Below are 27,921 nucleotides of genomic sequence, written 5' to 3'. Positions count from 1 at the left end.
TGATGACCTTAATTGGGGATACTGTTATAAAACCATTCTTTACACACTGCCTTTTGGACTACTGTGTTTCACAGGAGAGAGATTTCTAATTGGTCAGTGGGCAGGTGCATGATCAGAATGCTCACAGTTTCCCATCTGTGATACCTTCTTTAATCTGGTATGTGTGTATGTGTGTGGGGGGGAGATGTGTGTTTAAAGTACAGGAATTTCAATATTTTGTGCAGGAGCCTTTCTAGCGCGGAGAGAATCAGGAGGCTGTCGCAGGCAGTAAAAGAGGGAGCTGTGGAAGATGTGCGGGTGTTGCTGGCGGCAGATCCACAAATGGAGAGCGACAAATACAGCAAGATCCTGCGCAGGGCAGCAGGCAAGGGACATGTGGAGGTGGTGAGATGCCTGCTTGAAAGTGGGGTGGATGTGGACGCCAGGTCCGAAAAGCACACCACACCTATGCACAGGGCTGCATGGAATGACCACGCAGCTGTGGTGCGGCTACTGGCATCATACGCTGCAGACCCCAATGCCATGAGTAAGAGTGGGAGGACGCCACTGCACTGCACTGCACAAAATGGCTGCACTGAGGCAGCTGTTGCGCTGCTTGAGGTGGGAGCTCACAGGTCTGCCAGAGATCATGAGGGGTACACCCCCTTTGACATAGCTAGGGAGTGCAACAATGAGCAGATCATACACATTCTATCAAGAAGGTAACACTATGAGGATATGTGGAGTAAAACAAAGCTCAACTACATGACTTTGTTACCTTTTAAATAAAAAGCAATTACTTGTATTTTTATTCGTTCGTATCTGTCATTGTGTAACACGTACGACTTCTTCAGTTACACTTTTATTGGTACGACAATAACAGATATAAAGTAACATATGTAACGTCTCTTTTGAGGAAACAGTCTCAAAAACATTTTTGAATAACCTTTAAAAACTCAGCGATTGAAAATACTCCTATAATTATCAAAAAACGTCGGGTCATTACCTGAAACTTTAATTTCTTCTGCTGTATAGAATGCTCAAGCAAGTTAAGTTAATGCAGGGATGTGACCCCTTCGACAACTGCTGATACTTTGACATTGCGAAATATTGGTGGTTGTAAGGCATTATCCAGTTGCAAGCCTGTAAGATATTTTAACCAGTCCTCTACATTATTTGATTACTCACAAGTATTTGGCAGGAGCTTGAATGGTGCTACATTATACTAGTGTAAAACTGCAGCATTCCAAAATTTCTGCCATGACCAGCTGTATGGTTAGAATGCTTATATAGAACTGATTGATCTCAGAATGAATTTACTTCTGTGTCTTCTGTACAGATGGTGCAGTGTGACATTGTTAGCGCTCTAGCCAATATTCATACTTTCCACATTTCTCACAATCTTCAGTGAATTTTCTCCAGCCTGGTGTCATCTCGACATAGCGCCTGTAAGGACCACCATGCAACCCACTGCACAGCAACTCTGTTCAGCATGTGCCGCTGCCAACTGCGCTCTCATTGTCTCAGAGGCCAGCCTTCTTAACTATGGCTCAAACAAACTGTACAGCTCATGGAGTAATGTTAAGAATGTATGCATACAGTTGGATCACAAAACTAAATACGCCACACAAGATGTGAATGCTACACCATTCGAAAAGAATAGAAACCAGTGGTCCAAATAATATTTTACGAAATTACTATGGAGACAGACACAACATCATAGTTTTGCTTAATTATTTAAGAAAACACAACGACCAACAGTGTTAATTTCCAAAGACGATTTTGCAACTTACTGCCAGGTAGTAACAACAGCCTACCTCATAAGTAGTGACATAACAGCACTGTAGCAGAAGCCTGTTAAGAACTCAGAAACTTTAGCTGCAGAATTCAGAGATAGTCAGGGGGACTTCTATGGGACGGGTTTAGTGTAAAACAGTTGAAGAAATGACCAGTAGCAGCAATACAGTGATAAGTTAAATCTCCATCCTTGTAATATTGTCGTATATGCTCTTCTTCATCAGACTGCTGCTGGCCAAACAATTGTTGTTGCACTTTAGGCAAGAGAGAGACCTTCAACTATGAATGCAACAAGAGAACAACACAATTCACACAAACTGGTACACAGATGAGGTGGTAACAAAAATCGCAAAAGTACATGACAAAAAGTGCTTTACTTTGGCCCATAAAGCAAGTGAGTAATTTTAATTGACAGTGTAAGTCTAACACATGTATTTCTGTTACCTTAATTAATGGAAATTAATATATGTTTATCGATGGGAATTGTACAGTTTCTCTGGTTTTCACTAAATGATACAGAATTTTTGTGTATGTTAAGATATTCTGTAATGATGAAAGCATTCACAACTGCTGAAAATCAGCCTCTCATATTACAGTATCTCTATAAATCTATACCACTAATGTTCTTCATGTTGTAAGTCAAGAGCTACAATTTCAAAAACTAATGAGAAGTTTTCATTTAAAAGACATTTCAGTTAAATTGTGTGGATGACTCAGATTTTTATGAGCAATGTACCACAGATATGTTACTAGAACAACATTGGCTGCTTCATGACCTCAGCTGTTTCACATCCTAAGGCCCTAACAAACAAAACAAGAGAAACCAAATAAACTAAGCAGATATATATTGGGAAATGTATATTTGATATAATCATTGAACCAGTGTGTCAAACAGAAAGACATCATTCATGCCAGATAGCATAGATTTGAAGTACATCGATTATGTGAAATCCAAGTCACAACTTTATTACATGTTACTTGAAATATATCATTTAGTGCAGTCAGATGGATACAGTATTTTTCATTTTCGTAGCAATGTTTATTGATGAAGGTTTGATTTCATGGGATGTTAAATGTAATTCGTTACTGAATTGAGCTGTCCTTGGTAGGGAGAGTCATAGACAAAGTAAAAGCAACTTCAGATATAGCCCATTGAGTTGTTTTGATGTGCTGTTCATATTTTATGTTAATAAACTAGCAGAGAATAACGGTAATTTCAGAGTTTTTATAGATGACACAGTTGTCCATAATGAAGTGTTATCTGACGAAAACTGTATAAATACTATGATCTTAATAAGATTCCAAATTGGTGCAAAGATTGGCACTTGCTTTAAATATTCAGAAATATAGTGCTGTGCACTTTACAGAACATTAAAACTTAGTATCCTACGATTCCTATGTTAATGAGTCACACATGGAATCAGTCAACTTTTACAAGCACCTGGGTGTAACAGTTTTTAGGGATGTGAAAGGGATTGTTGACATAGGCTCTGACAGGATACTAAGAAAGTATTTACGACACACCTATTTTGTGTATTATTTTAATATTGCTCTTTGTTACACCCATGGCAAATAGAACTATGAGAAAATTTCAGATATATAGAAAGAAGGGTGGCTCAAATGAGCACAGGTTTGTTTGATTCACAAGAGAGCATCACAAACATCCTGAGAAATCTGGACTGGCTGGCGCCTGAAGACAGAAACCAACTGTCCTGTAAAAGCACACTTAAAAGCGTTGGATACTATTACTAGAGAAATCTAGGAATACACTGCAGACCTCTATGTATCGAACCGTGAAGATAATGGTAGCATGTACAGAGGCAATACCTCTTATGTGATACTGTGGAAAGAACCCTCAGCCATTTACTTGAGTGGTTTACAGAATATGGATATTGATACAAAAAATAGGAAATGCAAAGTGTACTCCATATGAACATTGATTAATTCCTTTCACAACTGGGCCAGCGAAAATTATTGGTTGCATTGCATCGATATGTGGCATAATAGCCTTCTCTTTTATTCTCAAGGTCCCTATGCAGGTAAACAAAGGAGGCAACAAAAGCATTGGAAATGTTACCTGAAATACCTTTTTTCTATAACTATGCAACAGAGTTTTGTGGACAGCTTGACCATTTGAGCTCGCTGATGGTCTCAGTAGCACTCTCCTCTACAAGGTGATGATGATGAGTCCCATACTTCTCTACAGAGACCTGCGCCGCCTTACTAAGCAAGGTCCTGGTGGAGGTGGTTTGCCATTGCCTTCCTCCAACCGTAATGGGGATGAATGATGATGATGAAGACGACACAACAACACCCAGTCATCTCGAGGCAGGAAAAATCCCTGACCCCGCCGGGAATCGAACCCGGGACCCCGTGCTCGGGAAGCGAGAATGCTACCGCGAGACCACGAGCTGCGGACCCTCTACAGGATACTGACCTACTAAAATCGTTGTAACTTACTGTAAAGCTCATTGACTGTTTCACATCGCAGTGATGTAAGTATTGAAAAGATTGGGACAGTGCACTAGCAGAGGTTGCAGTAGCCTGTTGTATGTGAATTGCTGAACAGATGTGCTGCACTTTCAAATAATCCTATGAACTAGTGTATGTCCCAGGTCATGAGGATGCTGAAAAACTAGGTAAGGGAAAACCTGACACCGACTTGCTTCCAAGGAGGGGTTTTGAATTGCACAGGGTATGGTGAAATCTACAAGGAGCCTATCACAGAAGACTGGATCAAGTGTAATATTTGCTAGCAGTGGTGGCATTAAGGATGTACATGTCATGAAGGACATAGTGAAATTTCTTGTGATTTACGTTGGTGAGTACTCTTTAACAACATGTCATGTAATCTTAGATGACACAGCTAAAAGTATGCATTAACAGAATGTTTACTTTATTGACATTTAAGGTTTGTGCTAAACGTTTCACACCTGTAACTGAAATATGTTGTTCCTAAATAACCCACCAGTAATTTGGTACAGGAAAAAATTTATTTTAACCTTTTCGTCTACTAAATATGAGCAGTTAAATACCAAGTGTGTACATTTCCCCTATTTGCTTTTGATTTATAATGTAAGTCATTTGGGTACTTCTGAGCACAGCCCATATAGAGGTACAATGTAATTGAGGTCTTTCAATTCTGTGAGTGGTCAGTGCGATGGAACAGTATGCTGAGGTGCCTGGGTTCGATTCCCAGATAGGTCGGAGATTTCCTACGCCCAGGGACTGGATGTTGTGTTGTCTTCATCATAATTATCTGATCCCCATCAACGTGCAAGTCTACGAAGTGGTGTCAACTAGAAAGACTTGCACCAGGCGACCCTTCTACCCGAGAGGAAGCCCTAGCCACTCCACATTTTATTCTGGAGAAGAGGAGTGGGTGGTCGAATACCATGAGCGCTTTCACGTATATAATGGAATTCAGTGCAATTTTCTAGTACTAAATTCTGATATATTGGAAACAGGAGGCCTGAGGTATAAGGCAAAACTGGTCTACATCCATCATCTTAAATGTAATGATTAACTGGAGTAAGGAGGGAGATGGGAGAGGAAATTCGTGACAAGTGTATGTCAGGAATAACGTTATTTTGACACCGTTTTTACATACGATTTTAATACCATGCACTGATTGGTTGAGGTTTTAAATTTACCACTAAAACAATAGGATATTCCCCTTCCCCTTCTCATCTCCCCCTACCCCCCCAGGGGTTAACGGCACTCTTGTGAGTTCATGGATGACACTATTGTGGCCCTTCCTTTCTTCCTGGGCTGCATGCCCTTCCCTGTACCCCTCCCTGTCCTCATTCCTTCCCCTCTGCCCCCCCCTTCTCCTTTCTTAGTGTCCTTGTTTATGTCATCCCAGCTATCCTCCTTGTTCTGCTGTCCTTTTTGATTTTGTTCCTCTTCTTCTTGTTTCACCCTTCTTTTTCGGCGTTTTGGTCCCCTTAGGGTTTGACCTGCCCTTCTAAATTTTGACTCCATAGCGTAAACCAACTGGAGAACAACACCTTATGTATCATTTTGGGTGTCTGGCCTTACTGTCTCTTCCATCTTTTACTCAATGCTGTTGTCTTACTCAAGCTGTATAACCAGCACAGTAGCAAGTTTATGCAGTGGGGTTGTTATGGACTTCTTTGGTAGACTCCGTGACAACACAGTGATCATGCTTCTAATACCTGAGCTGCTACCTCCCTATGTATGCCCAGGAGTGGTTACTTGTCATTCTGGAACATCATGCCGGATGCTGTGCTTATGAAATATATTAAGCTCCAAAAAACTGGCTATTCATCACTTCTTGTGATCCTGTGGCCTTCACTCCGTGGCTACTCTCTGGGAGTAGGGCCATGATCACTGGTTTGGGGTGAGACCAGGACTAGTGGTTACACTTTTACCACCGACAAGCCATTAGTTTTTGTAGACACTATCAAAGAAAAGTTTGGCAGAGTGGATTCTGCCTAAGACATAGTTTGGTTCAATATTGATCAAAACTTTTAGTGCCAACCACTCTGTGGCCCTTCTGCCTGAGATTATCTTGACAACATCCTGCTCACCAGTCTTTGAATATGGTTCACGGTGTCATTTTTCTTATGCACCTCATCCTTGAACTGATGAGGAACTCTGGCCCAGTCTGGAACAGCCAGGCATTCAGTTTGTTTGGTGTGTTCAAAAAGACTGTAGGCACAATCACATCAACACCGGTGCATGTAATCTGGCATTTGAAGTGTACATACTATTAGAGAATGTATAGGTTACGGTTCACAGTGTGAAATGAAGCCATACATCCTGCGACCCATGAGGGTTTTCATTGTCTGCATTTTGGGCTCATGCCATCCCACTGTGTAACGGACCCTTTTTGCAAAGTGGATGCGCACTCCATAAGGTGTGTTCCTGTGTTCTGCCACCCTTGTGCATTAACTGTCATGACCATCACCCTTCATGTTCGCAGGATTGTCCAGTTCATAAGAAGGAAAATAAGATACGTGAGTACAAGTCCCTTGATTGTTTATCCTAACTGATGGCCATCAGAAATATGACCATCTTCACCCTGTGTCTATGGCATCTATCTAACTTGGCCTCTGTTGATTCCTTTCCCCTTCCTCCCTCCTTTTCGCCACAGTCCCACCCTTTCTCTTTTTCTCTTCCCCTGTGGTTGCCCTACCATACCCTTTGGGTGCTGCCTTCTTAATTATTAATTCATGGCCCATTTTAGTGTCGCTTATGGCATTTCCATTCTCCTGTCAGTAATTCACTCCACATGATAACCTATGTACTAGCGACGTTTTCTTTACACCCTCTGATGGACAGATTACCCCAGAGTAATTTCCATCACCCTGATTGGTTTCTATATACCTCCCAGGACGTGTTTACCCTCTCTTCATCAAGTAGTATCGTATTTCGATGAAGTTGTCTGTGACGTATCTGGTAAGATTATTAGCGCCACCATCTTCGCCACTACGGTCGCAGGTTCGAATCCTGCCTCGGGCATGGATGTGTGTGATGTCTTTAGGTTAGTTAGGTTTAAGTAGTTCTAAGTTCTAGGGGACTAATGACCACAGCAGTTGAGTCCCATAGTGCTCAGAGCCATTTTTGAACCATCTTCGCCAGTCCCGCACTAGACAGGCCCATTTCGCCGCCTGCCAGTCCCATGGTGGAGCACGGACATTGCCATCTTCATCTGTGATCGCCATCGAGCCTTTCAGCACCTTAAGTAGCACCCGTCCCTTGCCATTCTTATTACTATTAAATGCCTTCATGTCGAAACCTGTTACTTAATCAGACAGAGCAATCAGGTGTTTTGGGCATGCTTTGTCTTCTTCCTAGGTACTTCTCTCTCTTTGGCACATGTGTAGACCATGCTCCACACGCTCCAAGGTGGCAAATGGCTATCTTCCATGATGGGTCTTGCCTCCTAGGTGGCCTTTGTGTGGATCCAACAGCTCTCATGGAAAAACTTGTATCTCATTTTGCGATGGTTTTAGGATCATCCTCCTATCCAGCCATCTTTGTCCTCCAGAAACAGTGGGTCGATGTTTCCCACTTGTGTTTTATCCCTTGTCAGGCAGAAACCTTCCCTGAACCTTATACTGGAATCCTTTTTGCTGTCTCCTCTTTCTAAAATACAGCCGCTGGCCCCAATTCCATCCACAACCAACTGCTTCAAAACGTCAGTCCTCCACAACAATAATATCTCCTCTGGGTGTTTAACGAAACATCAATAGGAACCTGTCACACCTCAGTCGTTGTTGGCCAATCAATCTGATCAATGTCCCCTGTAAGTTAAACAGATTGTGGCTCATCAGCTCTGTTGGTTCCTCACATCTCTGGACGTTTCGACTCCCTATCAGTGAGGCGTTTGGAAGGGACAGTCTCCAGTTGCCTATCTGCTTTGGTTGGAAACCACAGGGTGTGATGACCTCTACCCACAGGAAAAATAATTATCAAAATCTGAACTGTGAAGTCATCCAAAATTCTAGTTGGAAAACCACACTCTCTGTTATACTTCTCAATTGGTCACGATACCACTTTGTTTATGAACTGAAAACTCTAGTAGTCACGAGAAACTGCTCAGAAATTAACCTGAACCGACAAAATTGTGTATATATTCTCTGAAACTTCAAAGACATCTAAGACAATATCGGAAAGGAATTAGAAAAAGTGACAAAATTTCGTGAATCACACACAATACTGGGGGGTTTCACCATACATCTAACCCACTTTTGAGTATAACCAGTGTCTCTTAATACTACGACTCGTAGCAATACAATATCAAAAACTTTTATTACTGGGCAAACAGTCACTACGCGATTTGACAGCTGACATTTATAATTCCGCTCACGTCAGGAAAAGCACCAATACGGGAATAGCGGCTTTTACGTTATTGGTCAGAACGCAAGCAATTATGGCGGTCGCCGTAATTTTCGCGCGAAGCCATATTTCGCGACAAAATACTCTTATTAGTCACTGTCATATATCTAGTCTCATAACAATACATAAAACTACATAAAATAACTACAATAATTTTGACATGCAAGGAGAATTAGTCCTAATAAGAGGAAGAAGTTTATATTTACTGGTGTTTCAATAATGACTACCAGGCAACTTTTAATTCACTGATTGTAATTTTATTTTCGTTAGCAGAAAGCAAACAAACTAAACAAAGAATTTGATTAAATAGAGTCTGTAATTCTTATACTTTTAATAGAGAAAGAAAGTTTCTAGCTCAGGGGATAGCGTTCGGCGAAATCCCTTAACTATTTTTGTTGCGTACGAAGCGTTGCATTAGGCAGCACGATGTCGGCGGGTTACGATGATGAGAGCAGGATACAGGCAGTTCCGCTGGTTAATCTTCTCCGGCGAAACGCAAATAAAGTTCCGGCACAGCTGTATCATTAACCCCGTGGTGATTAACAAACCACAAGACGCCAGTATACGAACGTTGTTGACATGTCCTCTCTTTCAAAGTACATGACGTAGACATCGCTCGTTTTACACTTTATACACTGTCCGTGACGCTATCGTCCATAATTACACGGTTCGTCACATTCATATAGTCATAGCCACAAATACACAGTTCATACAATTGTTCATGTATGTGAAGCACACCCTAGACAATGTCCACTCTGTTCTCGCATTTCAAACTTCGACAACGTCACTGAAAGCCATTTATATTGCACAGTTAATTAGTCTTCACTTTCATGGCTTGATAGAATGTGATATACAACAGTTCCACCACCCAAAACCAATACCAGCAAAGTTCATTCGAATAAAGGCACAGTTCGTGTCGACCACAACATTGTAATGTTAGTGGCACTTTCACAGTCCGGTTTATTTGCTCTTAAAGTTCGCTGGCGATGGCATTGCATACCGCAGTGGTAAAGAGAATTAACAATCTGGTAGTTCGGTATCACTGTCCACACAATTACGTATGCTTTTCATGGAACACAGTACTATTTTTCCGCGCACGCTTCACAGACACGCCATCCACCATCCCCTCTACTACGCAACAACCTTTCAACTCTCGATATCACTATCGCTGTCCCCCGTCTATAGATGTTATATCGTTATCGCAAATTACATACACCTTTATAAATGTTATTGACTGCATTTTTCACAATTATTAGCAATGCCTTCACAAGGGGAGACTTTTGTAAGCTGGCACCATCTTGTCGCAGTTTTCTCCAATCTTCCCAAGGCCTGCGACACAGCTTGGCACCATCACAACTTTGTTACACTTCATGAGTGGGGACTTCAGGCTTCCTTCCAATTTTTATTCACCAGGTCGTGTTTCATCTTTCATTCCAAGTTCGGGTTGGCACAGTTCTCAGCTCTCTGCAGAACCAGGAGTACAGTTTTCCCCAACTTCTGGACTTTGCCAGACCATTGACCCTGCTCTGTATGTAAATGATTTCTGTATCTGGGTTAGTTCCTACTCGGTGGCATCTGGTGATCGACAGCTTCAGGGTGTTGTCCAATACACTTCCACATGGTATTCAATACCCCCCCCCCCCGCTTAAATCGTGGGTAGTGCATTTCAGTCACTATACTATAGCCCATCCCAATCCAGAGCTCTATGTTCATGCCCAGTGCCTATCTGTTGTTCCCAGTTCCAATTCATAGATCTTCTGTTTGACAACAAGCTTACTTTGATTGCCACATATTCATCTTCTGAAGATTGCCTGTTTCCTTAATCTCTATGTCCTTAGATTCCTTGCCTCCACCTCTTGGTTGCAGATTGCTCTACTCTTCTCTACCGTTATTAGGCCGTAGCTCTGTCCTACGTGGACTATGGTTGTCAAATTTATGACTCAGCTGCCCTTTCCTCTTTGACGTGGCCTACCGTCATTATATCCATTTGGCCACAAATGCCTTTTGCATTAGACCTGTCGATAGTCTTCTGGTTGATGCTGGACTGCTCCTCCTTTCGGTTTGGCAGTTCTGCCTCCTGGTTTCCTATGATAGCACTTTCTATTCCTTCCCTGCTCAACCCTCCTACTCTTTCTTTTCAAAGCTTTGAGTTTTCGCCTGCCTGCTGCTCGCCCTGTGATGGGTTTACCATTTGCACTGTGCTTTGCTTCTCTTCACTGCAATTGCTACTTCTCTCTTTGACCTGTTCCTCACGTTCTTTTCCAAGCACCCTACCCCCTTGATTAGTTCCTCACTCCAGGATTCGAGTGGATCTCTCCTAGAATCCAAAGGAATCCGTCACTCTCATGGTGCACTGTTGTTTGCTCTGTCTGCTTTCATGGAAGATTTGGGATACTATTGTTTTTTATACCAATGGCTGTAATCTTCTGAATACGTGGGATATGCCTTCACATCTTCTGTTGAAGTGGAACACTGTCTCTTGACTGGCCTGTATGGGGTGTTTTAAGTGGAACTTATGGCCATTTACCAGGCCCTTTGCCTCTAGTCAAGCGATGTCGTTATCCTGAAGGAAGTCATTCACGATGGGAGCGCTAATTGTCGTCTATGAAGACGAATGCCTCGCCAATACGCTACCAATACAGTTGCACTATCGATCAGAGGACGGCATTCACGTATCGTACAGCCGTTACAGTGCCTTCCGTGACAACCAGTGGCGTACGTCGGCCCCACATAATGCCACCCCAAAACAGCAGGGAACCTCCACCTTGCTGCACTCACTGGACAGTGTGTCTCAGGCGTTCAGCCTGATTGGGTTGCCTCCAAACACGTCTCCAACGATTGTCTGTTTGAAGGCATATGAGACACTCATCGGTCAAGAGAACGTGATGCCAATCCTGAGTGGTCCATTCGGCTTGTTGTTGGGCCCATCTGTACCGCGCTGCATGCAAAGATGGACCTCGCCATGGGCGTCAGGAGTGAAGTTGCGCATCATGAGGCCTATTGCGCACAGTTTGAGTCGTAACACGACGTCCTGTGGTTATATGAAAAGTATTCAACATGGTGACGTTGCTGTCAAGGTTTTTCCGAGCCATAATCCGTAGGCAGCGGACATCCATTGCAGTAGTAGCCCCTTGGGCGGCCTGAGCGAGGCATGTCATCGACAGTTCCTGTATCACTGTATCTCCTCCATATCTGAATAACATCGATTTTGTTCACATCGAGATGCCTGGACACTTCCCTTGTTGAGAGCCCTTTCTGGCACAAAGTAACAATGGGGACGCTATCGAACCACGTTATTGACCATCTAGGCATGGATGAACCACAGGCAATGAGAGCTGCATACCTTCTTCATGGTGGAATGACTGGAACTGCTCGGCTGTCATACCCCCTCCATCTAATAGGTGTTGCTCATGCATGGATGTTTACATCTTTGTGCAGGTTTAGTGACTTCTCTGACTTTGTCTGTGATACAATATCCACAGTGAACGTTTGTCTTCAGGAGTTCTGGGAACTGGGGTGATGCAAAACTTTTTTTTTGTGTATAATCTTTCCTGCAAATTCTGCAAGGAATGAGCATTTCCAAACTTTTCATGCAGCGTGTTTAATTAAGCATCGCCTTCCAATTTCAGTCTAGACATCCTCAACAATTAGTCATATTTCCAATTTCTTAGTTCTTCAGCTATGTGTAAACTGTAAAAAATAACCAAAATATCCTTCCCAGATTTACTTGGCAGTGGAGCCACTAATGAAGCAGTCTACAACAGATGGGGATAGAGTAGATGTGGACTGTTCCCTTCTTTCATCAATATGTAAATCTTCATTGTCAGTCTGCATTTGAGGTAACTGATTCAGCAAGTGCTGAGTTGTTTCCTGAGCTGATGCTTCTTCACTTAATGCCGTTTTCCCCTTCTAATACTAAATGAAGTGTAAAACACACCCAGAAAAGAAAAAAAAAAGAAAGACAGAAGATTAATGAGCAGGCCCATACACAATAAAAGTGAAAGTTGGCACTCATTTGCACATTTTCATAGTATGCCATTGCTGTACAACTACGATAATCGTCACTATTCTACACATCCAATATATGTTCTGATGCACTTATAAAGGTGTAGAGTTGATGTGATTGAGTGGTTCGCTGGTGGAGGCGGTAGCTTCATATGGAAGATGTAAGCAGTCAGTGCTGAGAAACAATTTATTGGCTTGTAGGATGGACAAGCATACACAGTGTCTGCAGGAGGCAGAGGTTGGTACTGACGCCAGGATGGCAGGCAAGGAAGCACCAGTGTAAGTGCAGCAATGTCAGTGACCTCACTAACTGTGCATCTTTTTGCCCTAACAGAATCAGAAGGAACACTTCTGCTCTAGTAAATGTGGTCGGTATGGGCTGGCATGGGGCTCCAGAATTGGGTCTGGGACTGGTGACCGAGAGATGGAAGCAGACACCGATGGACCCCAGTGGCTAGGAGCTACGAGGACGTTAGCTCGAATGTCGACCCATCCAGGCTGTGGCTGACCCCAGCAGGAGCTCCCAATGACGTGGCCTCATGGCGGAATCCAGCATACAGTAGACAACAATTAGAAGACGAGCTGGGTCCAGATGCCAGCTTTTACGGAACAAGGTCTTATTTGCGGATTAGGTCAAGTGCACGACCAACCAAGTGCCATCGAAAGGTCTCAAAACGCTGGTTGTCGACACAGTAAAGGGTGGACCCACTGACATGGTGTAAGTGGTGAGCTTGTGGGTATTGTCACACATTTGGATTTCGGCATTGGGCCTAGTCTTGTCGCAGTGGAGCTGCATTTGGAGGGCTTTCTGAACACATTCGGGCAATTTTTCATTTGTCTTGGAATGTGGAGCCACATGGTACTTAATTGTTCCTCATAGTGAGTTATTGGCATTGTAAGGTCCAGAATTCCTGGTGCACGTTTAAATGGGGGCTGGAGATGTAGTAGAACCATACCCAACTCTGGGCGAAAGTGTTCATTAAAAAACTCATGTACCATAATAGCGAAGATTCCTGAAGCTCCGTCATACTGTAACCACGCATGTTCTATGATCTCCTTGTCTTTTAGCTGAAGTATGAACAAGATTCTCAATTAGGTCAATTAAAAAATTCCATTCACTTGTTGTTGTTATGGTCTTCAGTCCTGAGACTGGTGTGATGCAGCTCTCCATGCTACTCTATCCTGTGCAAGCTTCTTCATCTCCCAGTACCTACTGCAGCCTACATCCTTCTGAGTGTGCTTAGTGTATTCATCTCTTGGTCTCCCTCTACGATTTTTACCCTCCACCCTGCCCTCCAGTAGTAAATTGATAATCCCTTGATGCCACAGAACATGTCCTACCAACCGATCCCTTCTTATAGTCATGTTGTGCCACAAATTCCTCTTCTCCGCAACTCTATTCAATACCTCTTCATTAGTTATGTGATCTACCCATCTAATCTTTAGCATTCTTCTGTAGCACCACATTTCGAAAGCTTCTATTCTCTTCTTGTCTAAACTATTTATCGTCCATGTTTCACTTCCATACATGGCTACACTCCATACAAATACTTTCAGAAACGACTTCCTGATACTTAAATTCACTTACCATTCCATAAATGTGTCTTGAACAGGCGTCATGATGACATAAGATGTAGCAGTTTTCTTCCCAACTCTTGCACATATTGGTGAATTTCTTTAGATTAGAAAACGGTGTACCTTCAGTGCAAACTGCGATAATTGTACATTTATTAGAAAACTAGCGACCTACTCCAGCTTCGCACAGCTTAGTACTGAGTGTCTATGGCTGGAGAACTGGCAATTTGTGCACACAGACTTTCAACATTAATAAATCTTTCTGTTACTAAAAACTATATTGAAATACAAATGGTAGCTCCTAGATTACCCTTTGCATGTGGTTGGGGCTTTTATTTAAAATTTGTATGGGTGACACTCTTGAGCAAGAGATGGAAAAATTCTGCCAACAGAGTACAGCACTCGTAACTCCATGTACTTTGTCAGATAAAAGAGTCACAAATAGCCTAGATCCTTTAATTTTAAAACCTTTTCTAGTGCGATCGCGTGTTGCTCACTACAGTGCTAGGTTCAGCTGCTCATTCATGAACATCTTTGATTGGAGACTGCACAGCTGATTGAAGGACGACGGCACACATTTCCTCTTGCGCATTCTCAAGTCCAGTACGTGGCCTGTCGCAGACCCTGGCTGCGAGCTCAGGACATTTCTCTGTCACGCAGGGACGCTCTCATTCTCTCTGTCATTTTTTGTCCTGTCCACGGACGTTTATGCAACCACACACATCGCTAATAGCTCGTTTACATTGTAAGTGTGTTGCCATGGAGTCACTACTCAATCGGTGCAATACTAAAATTAAGCAATACAGTACTGAAAACAATGCTTTTTGTCAGATTCAGTGCAAATATATCAATAAAACCTATTTATTACTAAGTTATGCGAAATAAAGATGGATATGGGGTATTCTCAGATACACTTCTGATGAAATAGACCTGGGCACTATTAATTCAACAAATCGCTGACACGTCTTTCTGAAAATTAAAATTTGTTTTGACATTATACCTTACATCATTCTGTCTAATTACTACTGGCTATTCATTGGTTGTCCCTTATTCTAACCGCTAATCACCGATGATTTAATTAAATGACACCCTGACTTGTTGTCCAGAGGACTACCATTATTCTTTGAACACCACTTACTTCCTGTGATTGTTTTGCAGATGAAGAGTAGCAGCCGGGAGACTGAAGCAAAGCTACACTCTAAGTCGACACTAGCTGCATGCGGCTGTTGGCAAATGTCGTGACCACCCAATGTGTCCACTGGAAGACCTGCCACTGGAAACTATCAAGCAGCACGAGCAGTGCACCATGCAGCTGCTGGACGATATGGTGCAGAGGTAGTGCCACATAGCCGTAAATAGCCATCCAGCCCACATGCAGATGTCAAACATCAGCCTGTGCCTCGTGGTCTGATTGGCAGTCAACTCGTTCAGCATTTGTCAGGATGTTCCTTTAGGTATGATACAATCCATGCATGATGCTCGTTGCTATTTCGATAGCCCTCATGACTAATCACTGTCTTTCTAGAAGATGGGTATAATACAGAGCCTGTGTTGTGAGATCATGTATTGTATGGCAGGTGCACCTGAGTTATCTACGATGGTACTGATTGATACTGCCCTCACACTTCTCAGCTGTATGTGGCTAAATTCATTCTGCTACCAAATGTATACATTCATTCGACATCTCTAGTTTCCTAACGATCTACTGCCTTCTGAATCCTATCCTCAGGTGCTCTATGCGCCAATACCTTGGAGTATAGTATGTGCAGGAAGTATTGCTTTGGAAGAAATGTGCAGATATTACCTGATCCACAGTTGGATAATATTCCTTGTGGGGAACTCACTGTCGATAGCCTTTGGTTTGGTATGTCTGCCGCTGATGGGATTCTACATAATAAGAAATCATTCATTAGGCCGTTTTCATAATAAAGACACTCCATTACTTTTCATGCAATAAGCGTTAACAATTATTTACAAGACGTACGGACAATGTCAGTCTGCTTTATGTATTCATATATACGATGTACAACCTATCACATGATACCTAATTGTGTTTGTAGATCACGGCAAAGTATGTGGATGAGTGCTTGTAAGGTGCGAAATTATAGCCACCTTACACTAATAACAGTTACACTCAAGATCATTACTTGAACCAGTGCTGAAATGTTAATGCAGGAAGTGGAGGACTAAAGATGTACCTATGGGGCCTCTGTTTTGACTGGCATGTAAAAACCACAAATAAAGATAAATGATACCAGAATAACACTGTTCATATCCCTCTGCTTATATTTGTTTTCCTTAGTAGCACTAATATTCCAATTATTTTTCTAATATGAGAATAATATGGTGGGGACCCATAAACTGGTATAGCATCACTCAACAAACACTATGATTATTTCAGCAGCAAAATTTAATTTAAACGAAGTCACTTCTTAACTCCACTTGGAATAGTTTATATTTTATTTGTCAAGAGTAATTATTAAAAACTGAGCTCAATTAACATAAAAAATAGCTGGGGATACAGTACACCCTTGTACTGGCAATGACAGAACTTTTGCTAAATAACACACTTTCTTATATACACATAAAGACAAAACATTGATATTGGCACCAGTATCTATTATAGCGACAAGTGGTACATCATGAATATGAATCATAGTGGATGCCTGAACCTCGTTTTCCCATAAATCCTCACCATCCAAAACATAATTCTCTTTCAACAAGTCATACCGTAAGTCACATATCGTATAAGGTTGATTTGTCCTCTAACGAAATCGCCCCAAACATGTTCCACAGCTTCCCCAAGGAGGCAAGAAAAGGAAGCTGCTTTTTGTTTTCCACATGTTCATTAGGTTGACTTTCGTTCACAATTACCTTTGAAGTACTGGTTGGTATGCTTGGTAGGAAGTTTGCTTCCGTATTCCACATAAATTGAGGGCTATTTGCTGGAATTTCAGCCGAGATTGTGTGTGTTGGCCGGTTTGCTCGGGCATAGATGCGAGAAGTTTGAGGTTCATGATTTTGAAGTTGATTGTTAGTAAAAGGCGGCGGACTATTCCTAAAGTTTGGAGCATACCGTTGTTTGTATTGTATGGAAGGATCTTGAGCATTTCTCCCTTGAGAGCAGTGCTGGAATCTAGGTTGGTTACCATACTGCTGTTGGCTGTCGGTATTAACACAGCGTCCTTTTCCATTGAAATTATTATTATTATTGCCTTGGCGATCGTTATTGTAGTAGCCTAATAGCGGACATTGCAATTAACCGGTGAATTACCGTATTGCTGTTGTGTTGTCTGGTATATGGGGTGATACCTGTTTTGATCCTGGAATTTATGTTTCTGCTTCCCGTTGCGGCGATAGTATTTGTTATTATCACACGGCAAGTTGTGTCCTTTACTTTTGTTGGGTTGGTATGACATGCCTACGCCTACGCCGTGCGGCTGTGCAGTGTGCGGGCCAAGATTACAATTACTCCGCGCACTTGCATGCACGTTCTCTTGAATCATGTCAAGGTTCTCAAGTACTGACAGAAAAGCCTCCGTGTCGTCGTCACTAACATTTACTAACTTCTCCCTGATTGATACCGGTAGCTTTGACTTAAGGATCGTAATTACGTCCTTCGTGGAAGTGGGCGTGTCCCAATATTGTATTTTTCGCAGGTATTTCTCCAAGTACCTACGGAGACCAGCACTTCTCGTATTAAACGGTTCAGCATTATATACTTCCTTTGTAAGGCGTTGTTGTGTGCCTGAACTCCAGAATTTGTTCAGAAATTGCTTTTCGAAGTCAGCGTAATTATTACATCTGTCAATTACTTCTGTTCCCCAGACAGAACCCTCTCCTTGAATGTAACCTACTATAAAGCGCATACGTTGCTTGTCATCCCAGCTCTCAGGAAAAACACCATTAAATGACTTCAGAAAAACCATTGGGTGGATGTTGCGTTTCTCTGGCAGAAAAGGCTGGAATACGCGGTGCTTGAGAACGCTTTCTTCTTTCATGAGCTCGACAAGAGTTACTTGATCATTCTGGTCGCGTACTAACTGATTCTTACTGCTGTGACCATGAAAAAGTGGAGATGGTGGTGGTGGTGGTTAGTGTTTAACGTCCCGTCGACAACGAGGTCATTAGAGACGGAGCGCAAGCTCGGGTTAGGGAAGGATTGGGAAGGAAATCGGCCGTGCCCTTTCAAAGGAACCATCCCGGCATTTGCCTGAAACGATTTAGGGAAATCACGGAAAACCTAAATCAGGATGGCTGGAGACGGGATTGAACCGTCGTCCTCCCGAATGCGAGTCCAGTGTGCTAACCACTGCGCCACCTCGCTCGGTAACAAGTGGAGAGAATTTTACACGAGACACGGGATTCTTATCGTATTCATGTTCTGAAGAAAGCAAGTGTGAATACTCACTTCTATTGTCATTAGGAAAATCATTGACTTGTTGTTTCCTCAGTGAGATGTCGTTTCAACTCGGGAAGATCTCGGTGAAAAACTCTACGAATTTCTCCTAATTCACTGAGAAGCGTATCTCCTGATGTAACTGGAGCAGCTAAAACTTCAACTATGGCTGACTTAACGGCTTCTTTTAAGTCTTGTTGAACCTTGTTTTCTATGTACTGTTCTTTAGTCTTGATCCATTCTACAAATTCTTTTCCTATCGTGGGACGTACGTCTGCGGCAGCATCATTCAGCCTCTTTTCAATGTTAATGTCGGATAGCGCCTGTGTCAGGTCATTGACCTGGCCTTGCAGAGTGATGACGTTGTTTGCAAGCTTGTTTACTTTAGTTCCGACCTCAGTGGAATTCTTTGAGACTTCCGTTGTACTTTGAAATCTTTGTACATGTTACCTGCTGTGCTCTCACATGCATCTACCTTCTGCAGAATACCTTCTATCCTTTCATTAACTTTAGTACTTAATTCCGCGATACATCCCACCGTGACTGTCCTTATTCTTGCCTCTAAGTTGGCATCAACATTATCTAACCGAGTTTTCATTGTACCAGTAACAGAGGTCAGCTTACCAATGGTGGTATTTAGATCAAATCATTTTTGCTCTGTCTCCTGTTCCTTTTGTTCCCTTTCCAGTTTTTCCCTTTGTTCCTTTTCCCTTTCTTTTTGTTCTCTTCCTTGTCTTATCACGTTGTTTTGTAATGTATAAGCTTCCCTTTCCAGTTTCTCCTGTTCTCTTTCTTGAAGAAAAATTCTCATCATTTCAACCGTCTAAAATTCTCCCTCTTGCTGTGGCAATGATTGCTGTGACGATACGTCACGCATATTATCATCGTCTGTCGTTCTCTCCATTCATGAATCAGGTCTGCTTACTCCTGTTTGCGAACATAGTGGGTATGACTTGACAGTTGTGTCATCACCGTCATCCACACTGTTTGTCGGCTTGCTTCTGCCATCTGCCATGTTTATTTTCAAGTTTTTGACATGACTGCTCAAAGAAATCATTTGCGGCATACCGATCGTCAGCTCTCAGATGCCCACGCTGCGACGCTTCCTGATAGTCAAATGTCACACCACAGTAGCTGACAATTGCAGAGTTATACCGGGCAGAAGACAAGATGGCACCTGGCTTTGAAAGTAAGTGACAATCACCTACTAGACACTGATACCTACTATTATGGCATCCATCTTGTGTTCTTAACCGTAGTAACAATGAAGATGCTAATAATGCTAACAAATAAACTTTGCCTGAAGGGGTGATCAGAAATGAATTCTAACTACATAGATAAGCAATTCTGCAAGGAAATTGACAGCGATAGGATAAAAGAAGCTGCAAGGAAAGTAATTCCGGAAATTAGTTTTTTTAAATACAAGATGCGAGATTTTATGTGTAATGTAAACCGTACTTACATCTGTCGTTTTGTGCACTGCTGTTATTTTTCAAAATTTTTACTACTTCCACAGTTTTGTTCAGTACTTCCTTTGAAGCTTCCAAATGTCCACCAGATGATGTCTGAAACAGTAACAGACAAACAGCTGTATCTATACGCCCTACCACAGACTGTCAAAATCAGTTAACAGTTATGAATTTATGGGCCTCAAATTATTTAACAAACTTCCACAAGCTATACAAAATTTACCAGAGCAACAATACAAACAAACACTTTATGACTGGTTACTTGTAAACCCATTCTACAATATAAAGGATTTCATGGCCTGTGATATTAAACTGTAACGTTATTAACAATTCTGTTCTTTTATAGCATGTACTATATTGTATTAGGTGTATGACTTTGTCTATCGCTGTAATGGCTTAAAGACAATAAAATAATAATAATAATTATTATTGTTATTAGATTAATTTTTTTTATCAAGTCCCTGTTGGTAGCACCACATCTAGTATGATAAAAAATTAAATAAAATAAAATATTGATAGATTTCAATTTTTCAGTTTTAATCTAATACGTATATGGGTGTTTTATTTCAAACTAGAATGTCATGTTCCCAGTTTGGCACAGCTTTGCCACAGGAAACACGAAAGAGGCCAAAGACGAGCGTCTTCTGGTCAGCTCCTGATCGTTGTCAGAAGGAGGCTAGTTTCTGATCATGCAAAGGCTTCTGTTATTTGGAAAAGAACAACCCGGATTCCTTTATGTAATCAGTATGAATTTTATGATTATCTAAGGGACCTTTAACAATGAACAATAAAAACTGCATTTGGAAACGAAATCATTAATAAATGGAGCAGCTATGAGTTGTATGAAAAACAAGGAACGGCCTTCTGTCTACGGCCAGGATGCAGCAGTATTCTCTGCTGTAGTAAAGGCTGCTTGATATTTATAAAAATAATATGACATGGAGGTAAGAAAAGTAAAGAATAGAATAAGAATTCTGGTAAACACTAAATATATTCGAATAATTCTCACAAGCAATTAGGGCTTATTTATAAACAGTATAACTTACGTAAGTAATTTATGACTATGTTGGTGCCATAAGATTTCAGCCTGTCCTGTGATCGCTTCTTGGTTCACATCTATATCACAAATTACACTCATTATTTATCTCTTTCTTTCGGTGCAATTCTTTCACTGTTTATAACAATAACCTACCGATTTACACTATCGAACATAAATTACTTGAATTTTACCTATTAATAACTGTTGTCTGCACGCTGGCAAGGCCGCTCATTTTTATGGCTCACAACAGATCTCTCTTACCCTGTCACATTACAAGAAGTAGTGCGATAAAATCTGAAGATCTACAAAAGTTTTTACTCTCATATTGTTTATTTAGATCGAAGTGGAATGCTCAGTTTAGCTTCTGTTAAAATGTTTCTCTGACTGCAGAATCGATGTATTAGCTTTAGCGCTAGATGCACATTTTTACACTTATGTAAATTATATAAACCAAATGTCTTTCAAAGAATAGGTCTCATCTTATAAGTTGATGATTTAATACGTAACCTATCCAAGCTGGTACTTACAGTCCAATAATATTACAGAATCTAGATCTTGTATGTTCACCAAGTACACAAACTTTGACATGCAGATAACAAACACATATTTCAAAAAGAAAACATGCATTGCTTGTAAAATAATGATTATTTAATACTATGTGTCATCCTTAGGTTATGTAGTATTCTGCAGATTCGCATTCATCAAAAAGTGTATCAGCCAGGGGTGGACATTGAACACAGCAGCATCCACAGATGTCTACAGAAGCTGGTGGGTTTATGGTCCACACCTTATCTCTCATATTTTTTGATGAATCATTCTTTGGATAATACTACATAATTTGATGAAGCCCTACAAGGGTGAAATGCGTTGATTTAATAATCATTATTTTGCTAACAAGACTGTTTTCTTTTTGAAATAACTTGTAATGGTAGTTGTACCTGCCAGCTAATGGAGTGGAAAAGATTTTACATACATCTCCTTGCCTAAATGATGATGGCATCCTCTTGGGTAAAATATTCCGCAGGTAAAATAGTCCCCCATTTGGGTCTCTGGGAGGGGACTACTCAAGAGGACGTCGTTATCTGGAGAAAGAAATCTGGCGTTCTACAGTTCGGAACGTGGAATGTCAGATCCCTTAACCGGGCAGGTTGGTTAGAAAATTTAAAAAGGGAGAAACAGGACTTTTGGTCAGGTGAATACAGGGTTCTAAATACAAAATCAAATAGGAGTAATGCAGGAGTAGGTTTAATAATGAATAAAAAAAATAGGGGTGCGGGTAGCCTACTACAAACAGTATAGTGAATGCATTATTGTGGCCAAGATAGACACGAAGCCCACGCCTACTACACTAGTAAAAGTTTATATGCCAACTAGCTCTGGCGATGATGAAGAAATTGATGAAATCTATGATGAGATAAAAGAAGTTATTCAGATAGTGAAGGGAGACGAAAATTTAAGTCATGGGTAATTGGAATTCGGTAGTAGGAAATGGGAGAAAAGGAAACATAGTAGGTGAATATGGATTGGGGGTAAGAAATGAAAGAGGAAGCCATCTGGTATAAATTAGCACAGAGCATAACTTAATCATAGCTAATACTTGGATCAAGAATCATGAAAGAAGGTTGTATACATGGAAGAAGCCTAGATATACTGGAAGGTATCAGATTATATAATGGTTAGACAGAGATTCAGGAACCATGTTTTAAATTGTAAGACTTTTCCAGGGGCAGATGTGGACTCTGACCACAATCTATTGGTTATGAACTGTAGAAACTGAAAGAAACTGCAAGAACTGAAGAAACTGCAAAAAGGTGGGAATTTAAGGAGATGGGACCTGGATAAACTGACTAAACCAGAGGTTGTACAGAGTTTCAGGGAGAGCATAAGGGAACAATTGACAGGAATGGGAGAAATATATACAGTAGAAGAAGAATTGGTAGCTTTGAGGGATGAAGTAGTGAAGGTAGCAGAGGATCAAGTAGGTAAAAGGACGAGGGCTAGTAGAAATCCTTTGGTAACAGAAGAAATATTGAATTTAATTGATGAAAGGAGAAAATATAAAAATGCAGTAAATGAGGCAGGCAAAAAGGAATACAAACGTCTCAAAAATGAGATCGACAGGAAGTGCAAAATGGCTAAGCAGGGATGGCTAGAGGATAAATGTAAGGATGTAGAGGCTTGTCTCACTAGGGGTAAGATAGATACTGCCTACAGGAAAATTAAAGAGACCTTTGGAGAAAAGAGAACCACTTGTATGAATATCAAGAGCTCAGATGGAATCCCAGTTCTAAGGAAAGAATGGAAAGCAGAAAGGTGGAAGGAGTATATAGAGGGTCTATACAAGGGCGATATACTTGAGGACAATATTATGGAAATGGAAGAGGATGTAGATGAAGACGAAATGGGAGATAAGATACTGCGTGAAGAGTTTGACAGAGCACTGAAAGACCTAAGTCGAAACAAGGCCCCGGGAGTAGACAACATTCCAATAGAACTACTGACAGCCTTGGGAGAGCCATTCCTGACAAACCTCTACCATCTGGTGAGCCAGATGTATGAGACAGGCCAAATACCCTCACACTTTTAGATGAATACAGTAATTCCAATCCCAAAGAAAGCAGGTGTTGACAGATGTGAAAATTACCGAACTATCAGTTTAATAAGTCACGGCTGCAAAACACTAATGCGAATTCTTTACAGACAAATGGAAAAACTTGTAGAAGCCGACCTCGGGGGGAAGATCAGTTTGGATTCCGTAGAAATATTTGAACATGTGAGGCAATACTGACCCTATGACTTATCTTAGAACATAGGTTAAGGAAAGGCAAACCTACGTTTTTAGAATTTGTAGACTTAGAGAAAGCTTTTGACAATGTTGACTGGAATACTCTCTTTACAATTCTGAAGGTGGCAGGAGTAAAATACAGGAAGCGAAAGGCTATTTATAATTTGTACAGAAACCAGATGGCAGTTATAAGAGTCGAGGGGCATGACAGGGAAGCAGTGGTTGGGAAGGGAGTGAGACAGGGTTGTAGCCTCCCCCCAATGTTATTCAATCTGTATATTGAGCAAGCAGTAAAGGAAAGAAAAGAAAAATTCGGAGTAGGTATTAAAATCCATGGAGAAGAAATAAAAACTTTGAGGTTCTCCGATGACATTGTAATTCTGTCAGAGACAGCAAAGGACCTGGAAGAGCAGTTTCATAGAATGGACAATGTCTTGAAAGGAGGATATAAGATGAACATCAACAAAAGCAAAACAAGGATAATGGGATGTAGTCGAATTAAGTCGGGTGATGCTGAGGGAATTAGATTAGGAAATGAGACACTTAAAGTAGTAAAGGAGTTTTGCTATTTGGGGAACAAAATAGCTGATGATGGTTGAAGTAGAGAAGATATGAAATATAGACTGGCAATGGCAAGGAAAGTGATTCTGAAGAAGAGAAATTTGTTAACATTGAGTATAGATTTAAGTGTCAGGAAGTCGTTTCTGAAAGTATTTCAATGGAGTGTAGCCATGTATGGAAGTGAAACGTGGATGATAAATAGTTTGGACGAGAAGAGAATAGAAGCTTTTGAAATGTGTTGCTACAGAAGAATGCTGAAGATTAGATGGATAGATCACATGCCTAATGAGGAGATATTGAATAGATTTGGGGAGAAAAGGAGTTTGTGGCATAACTTGACTAGAAGAAGGGATTGGTTGGTAGGACATATTCTGAGGCATCAAGGCATCACCAATCTAGTATTGGAGGGAAGTGTGGAGGGTAAAAATTGTAGAGGAAGACTAAGAGATGAATACACTAAGCAGATTCAGAAGGATGTAGGCTGCAGTAGGTACTGGGAGATGAAGAAGCTTGCACTGGATAGAGTAGCATGGAGAGCTGCATCAAACCAGTATCAGGACTGAAGACCACAACAACAACATAGTTGCCTAGTTCATGAATTATAGCATTAGATCACATGACCTTCCTCAGTATATCCATCTCACCACTTAAAGGACCTAAGCATTAAATTTTTATTTATGCAGTAAAGAAACTCTGCTAGCAAGTGAGTGCTTCATAAAGTACTATGAAAACATCACCAATCCTGACCTATACACAGGGTGTTACAAACTTCTAGGACTATAGTGCGTAGATATTATTTTGAATCTGGACCCATATCCAGAAGTGTACCATTTCTGTGCTAAAACCATTTGAAAATTATGTTGTTAAAGCAACCACTTTTACAAGTAATTGATTTGGCATGACCCAATGCATCACTTGTTCTTCATTTCCACTCATTAATAGCCAAAGAAATTGGTCTTGCAACTGTTGACAGGTTCTCTTCAATCTGCTGCAGTATGGCTTCTTCCAGTCTGGGTGTGTGGCACCACCTTGGAGGACCACAGTCAAGCCTGCTGATGGTGAAGGTACCCTTTCTTGAAGCTGTTAGGTAACTCTGCCAATGTAGGCAACGAGCAGCTCTTCCATCACCGTGAGCTTTAGCTGCAAATGTATGCTCCATCATGTTGCTCTAACACTGACAGGCACATAAATGAGGCTCAAACTAGGTCAGAGATGTTGGATGGACATCATATGTCATATGCCAATCTGACCTAACCACCCTCCCACCATGACTACACTGTTGCATACCTATCTAACAAACATGTTTTCAAATGTGAACCTGAGTTTCTCCTGGCGTATACAACTTTCAAATAACTTCCAGGAATTCAGCCAGGTAACACTTTCAGGGAGCACCGATATTTCGGCGGGAGAACACCCCGCCATTTTCAAGGCAAACTGCAACGGACAGGCGTCGTACATGCAAATTTAAAACCTCGGTTCTCTGACTGAAGCAGGAAAGATAACACACACACTGAACACTAGTGCCACCAAAGATGGCCAAAGTCAGAGCTATCGATAGTGAGACTATGAATTCGCAGGTGAGGTAGCATTGACTCTGTCCCTCTGTTTTTTGACAAGGGAGAGAGCCGGATTCCAAACAATGTTTAAACAGAAACCTCCATCCCTGTTAACGAGGTTGCTCGATAATTTAATCTCAACTGCCTCCCTACTGACACTGTCCCAATAGCTGGACGTGCATGCCAATATCTCGGTGTTATTATATAACATGGGGTGACCAGTATCCAAGCAATGTTCGGCAATAGCAGATCTATTTGGCTGCTGTAATCGTGTGTGCCGTTTATGCTCAGTACATCGGTCCTCCAAGGTCCTGATAGTTTGACCAATATATGCTATGCTGCAGCTACAGAGAATAAGATATACACCCGCCTTACGCAATCCAAGATCATCCTTAATGGAACTCAAAAGTGCTCTAATTTTAGATGGAGGTCGGAAAACATTTCACACCGTATTTCCGTAAAATACGACCGATCTTGTTGGACGTGTTTCCTACGTAAGGCAGAAATGTAGTAGACTTAGGTATTGACTCAGAATTATCATCAATCACTCGATGTACAGTTGGTCGATAGCGCAACACACGTTCAATCTGTCTATCACTATAACCATTTTGGCGAAATGTAACTTCAAGATGGGACAACTCAGCTGGCAAAGTCTCAGCGTCTTGAAACGACATGTGCCCTGTGTACCAAGGTACAAAGTACCCCTTCACGCTGAGTCGGATGGTGACAACTATTAGCCTGTAAGTACAAGTCAGTGTGAGTACATTTCCTGTAGACTGCATGTCGCTGAAAATGTTACCTGGCTGAATTCCCGGAAGTTATTTGAAAAATGTTTTCAAATGGCTATAGCATGGAAACAGTATGTTTTTTTTGGACATGGGTTCCTATTCAAAATATTATGTACCCATTCTCCTCTACAAGTCCTAGAACTTTGTTATGGCAATTTATGAACACCCTGTATATCTGAATTCTACTGCAATCATCTACTGTAATCTATTATACTTTTCTGTCAACAATCCTGCAGTTTTACCAGAAGACACGGCACATCTATAAGCCCTTCTGTTTGATGTGTATCACACACACAAAAACCTGTGCAGCTACATTGTCATTGACCATGTGCTTATGTACATGCTACCCTCTTTACAGTATTTATCCAAAAGTAGGCATACCAAATATTTTGGGTCCGAACCAGAGCATATTACTTAAGTGTTAACTGTGTACTTAAACATTACACTTTATTTATTCACTTGTATTTCTCACTAGACATAACATTACTTCTCTCTGTTTTGGTCCTAGCAGATGAAAATTATGGGTTGACAAGGTCAGACATGCAATCTGATGTTTTGAAACAGAGTTCATGTCTAGCAGCATGGTATGAAAATGTAGCAGCACATTCCACAACACTGTTATTCCTGTTTTTGGCTTTAAAAATATATCTTATGTTTGGTGAAGCAATCACTTTATTAGCATTCCTACATTTGTCTGTTTTCATTTTGTCTGTAATGTCACCCATTTAATTATTTATTATCATCCCAATGATCACATTTGTGATATAGAATTTGTCAGGATAAATTTTAACAACTATATAATATCTTTACAAAATTTGTATCTACGCTGAATTCATATGAATCTATCTTATGTTTAATACAATATACAACTAATAAGTGTTTTTATAACATAATTTGTGATGTGGTTGACAGACATATTCACTGATGTAATTTTATTTGTCACACTAACTTAAACATATATTCTTACACAGTTGCGCAGAGAAATTCACTTATGCTTAATAACATTTGTCAAGCATGTGGTTCTTTATATTCTAATACAGTTAAGCATTGAAATTCACTTACACTGTAATAACATTTGTCAAGAATGTGATCCTTTATAAC

The 27,921-nt window shown here is 41.0% G+C and overlaps 2 protein-coding genes across 4 annotated transcripts in view; both read left to right on the top strand.

Moving 5' to 3' along the window:
* LOC126213211 (ankyrin-1-like) overlaps positions 1-27,921 on the top strand; it is a 415,927-nt gene that overhangs the window by 226,742 nt on the left and 161,264 nt on the right. The window lies entirely within an intron of this gene.
* LOC126213214 (ankyrin repeat domain-containing protein 54-like) overlaps positions 1-27,921 on the top strand; it is a 120,957-nt gene that overhangs the window by 81,530 nt on the left and 11,506 nt on the right. For 2 of the 3 annotated variants that reach the window (XM_049940853.1, XM_049940854.1), the window contains exon 3: positions 225-836. In XM_049940853.1, the coding sequence (XP_049796810.1) occupies positions 225-705 (481 nt within the window). In that variant the 3' untranslated portion in view covers positions 706-836. Of the gene's footprint in view, positions 1-224; positions 837-25,449; positions 25,541-27,921 lie in introns of those variants that run through there. The other variant, XM_049940855.1, reaches the window with a different exon arrangement.

This window comes from Schistocerca nitens, chromosome 11 (assembly GCF_023898315.1).
Source record: "Schistocerca nitens isolate TAMUIC-IGC-003100 chromosome 11, iqSchNite1.1, whole genome shotgun sequence".
Lineage (NCBI taxonomy): Eukaryota > Metazoa > Arthropoda > Insecta > Orthoptera > Acrididae > Schistocerca > Schistocerca nitens.
Note: the sequence above shows the minus strand (reverse complement) of the source record. Positions and strands in the feature narration are given on the sequence as shown.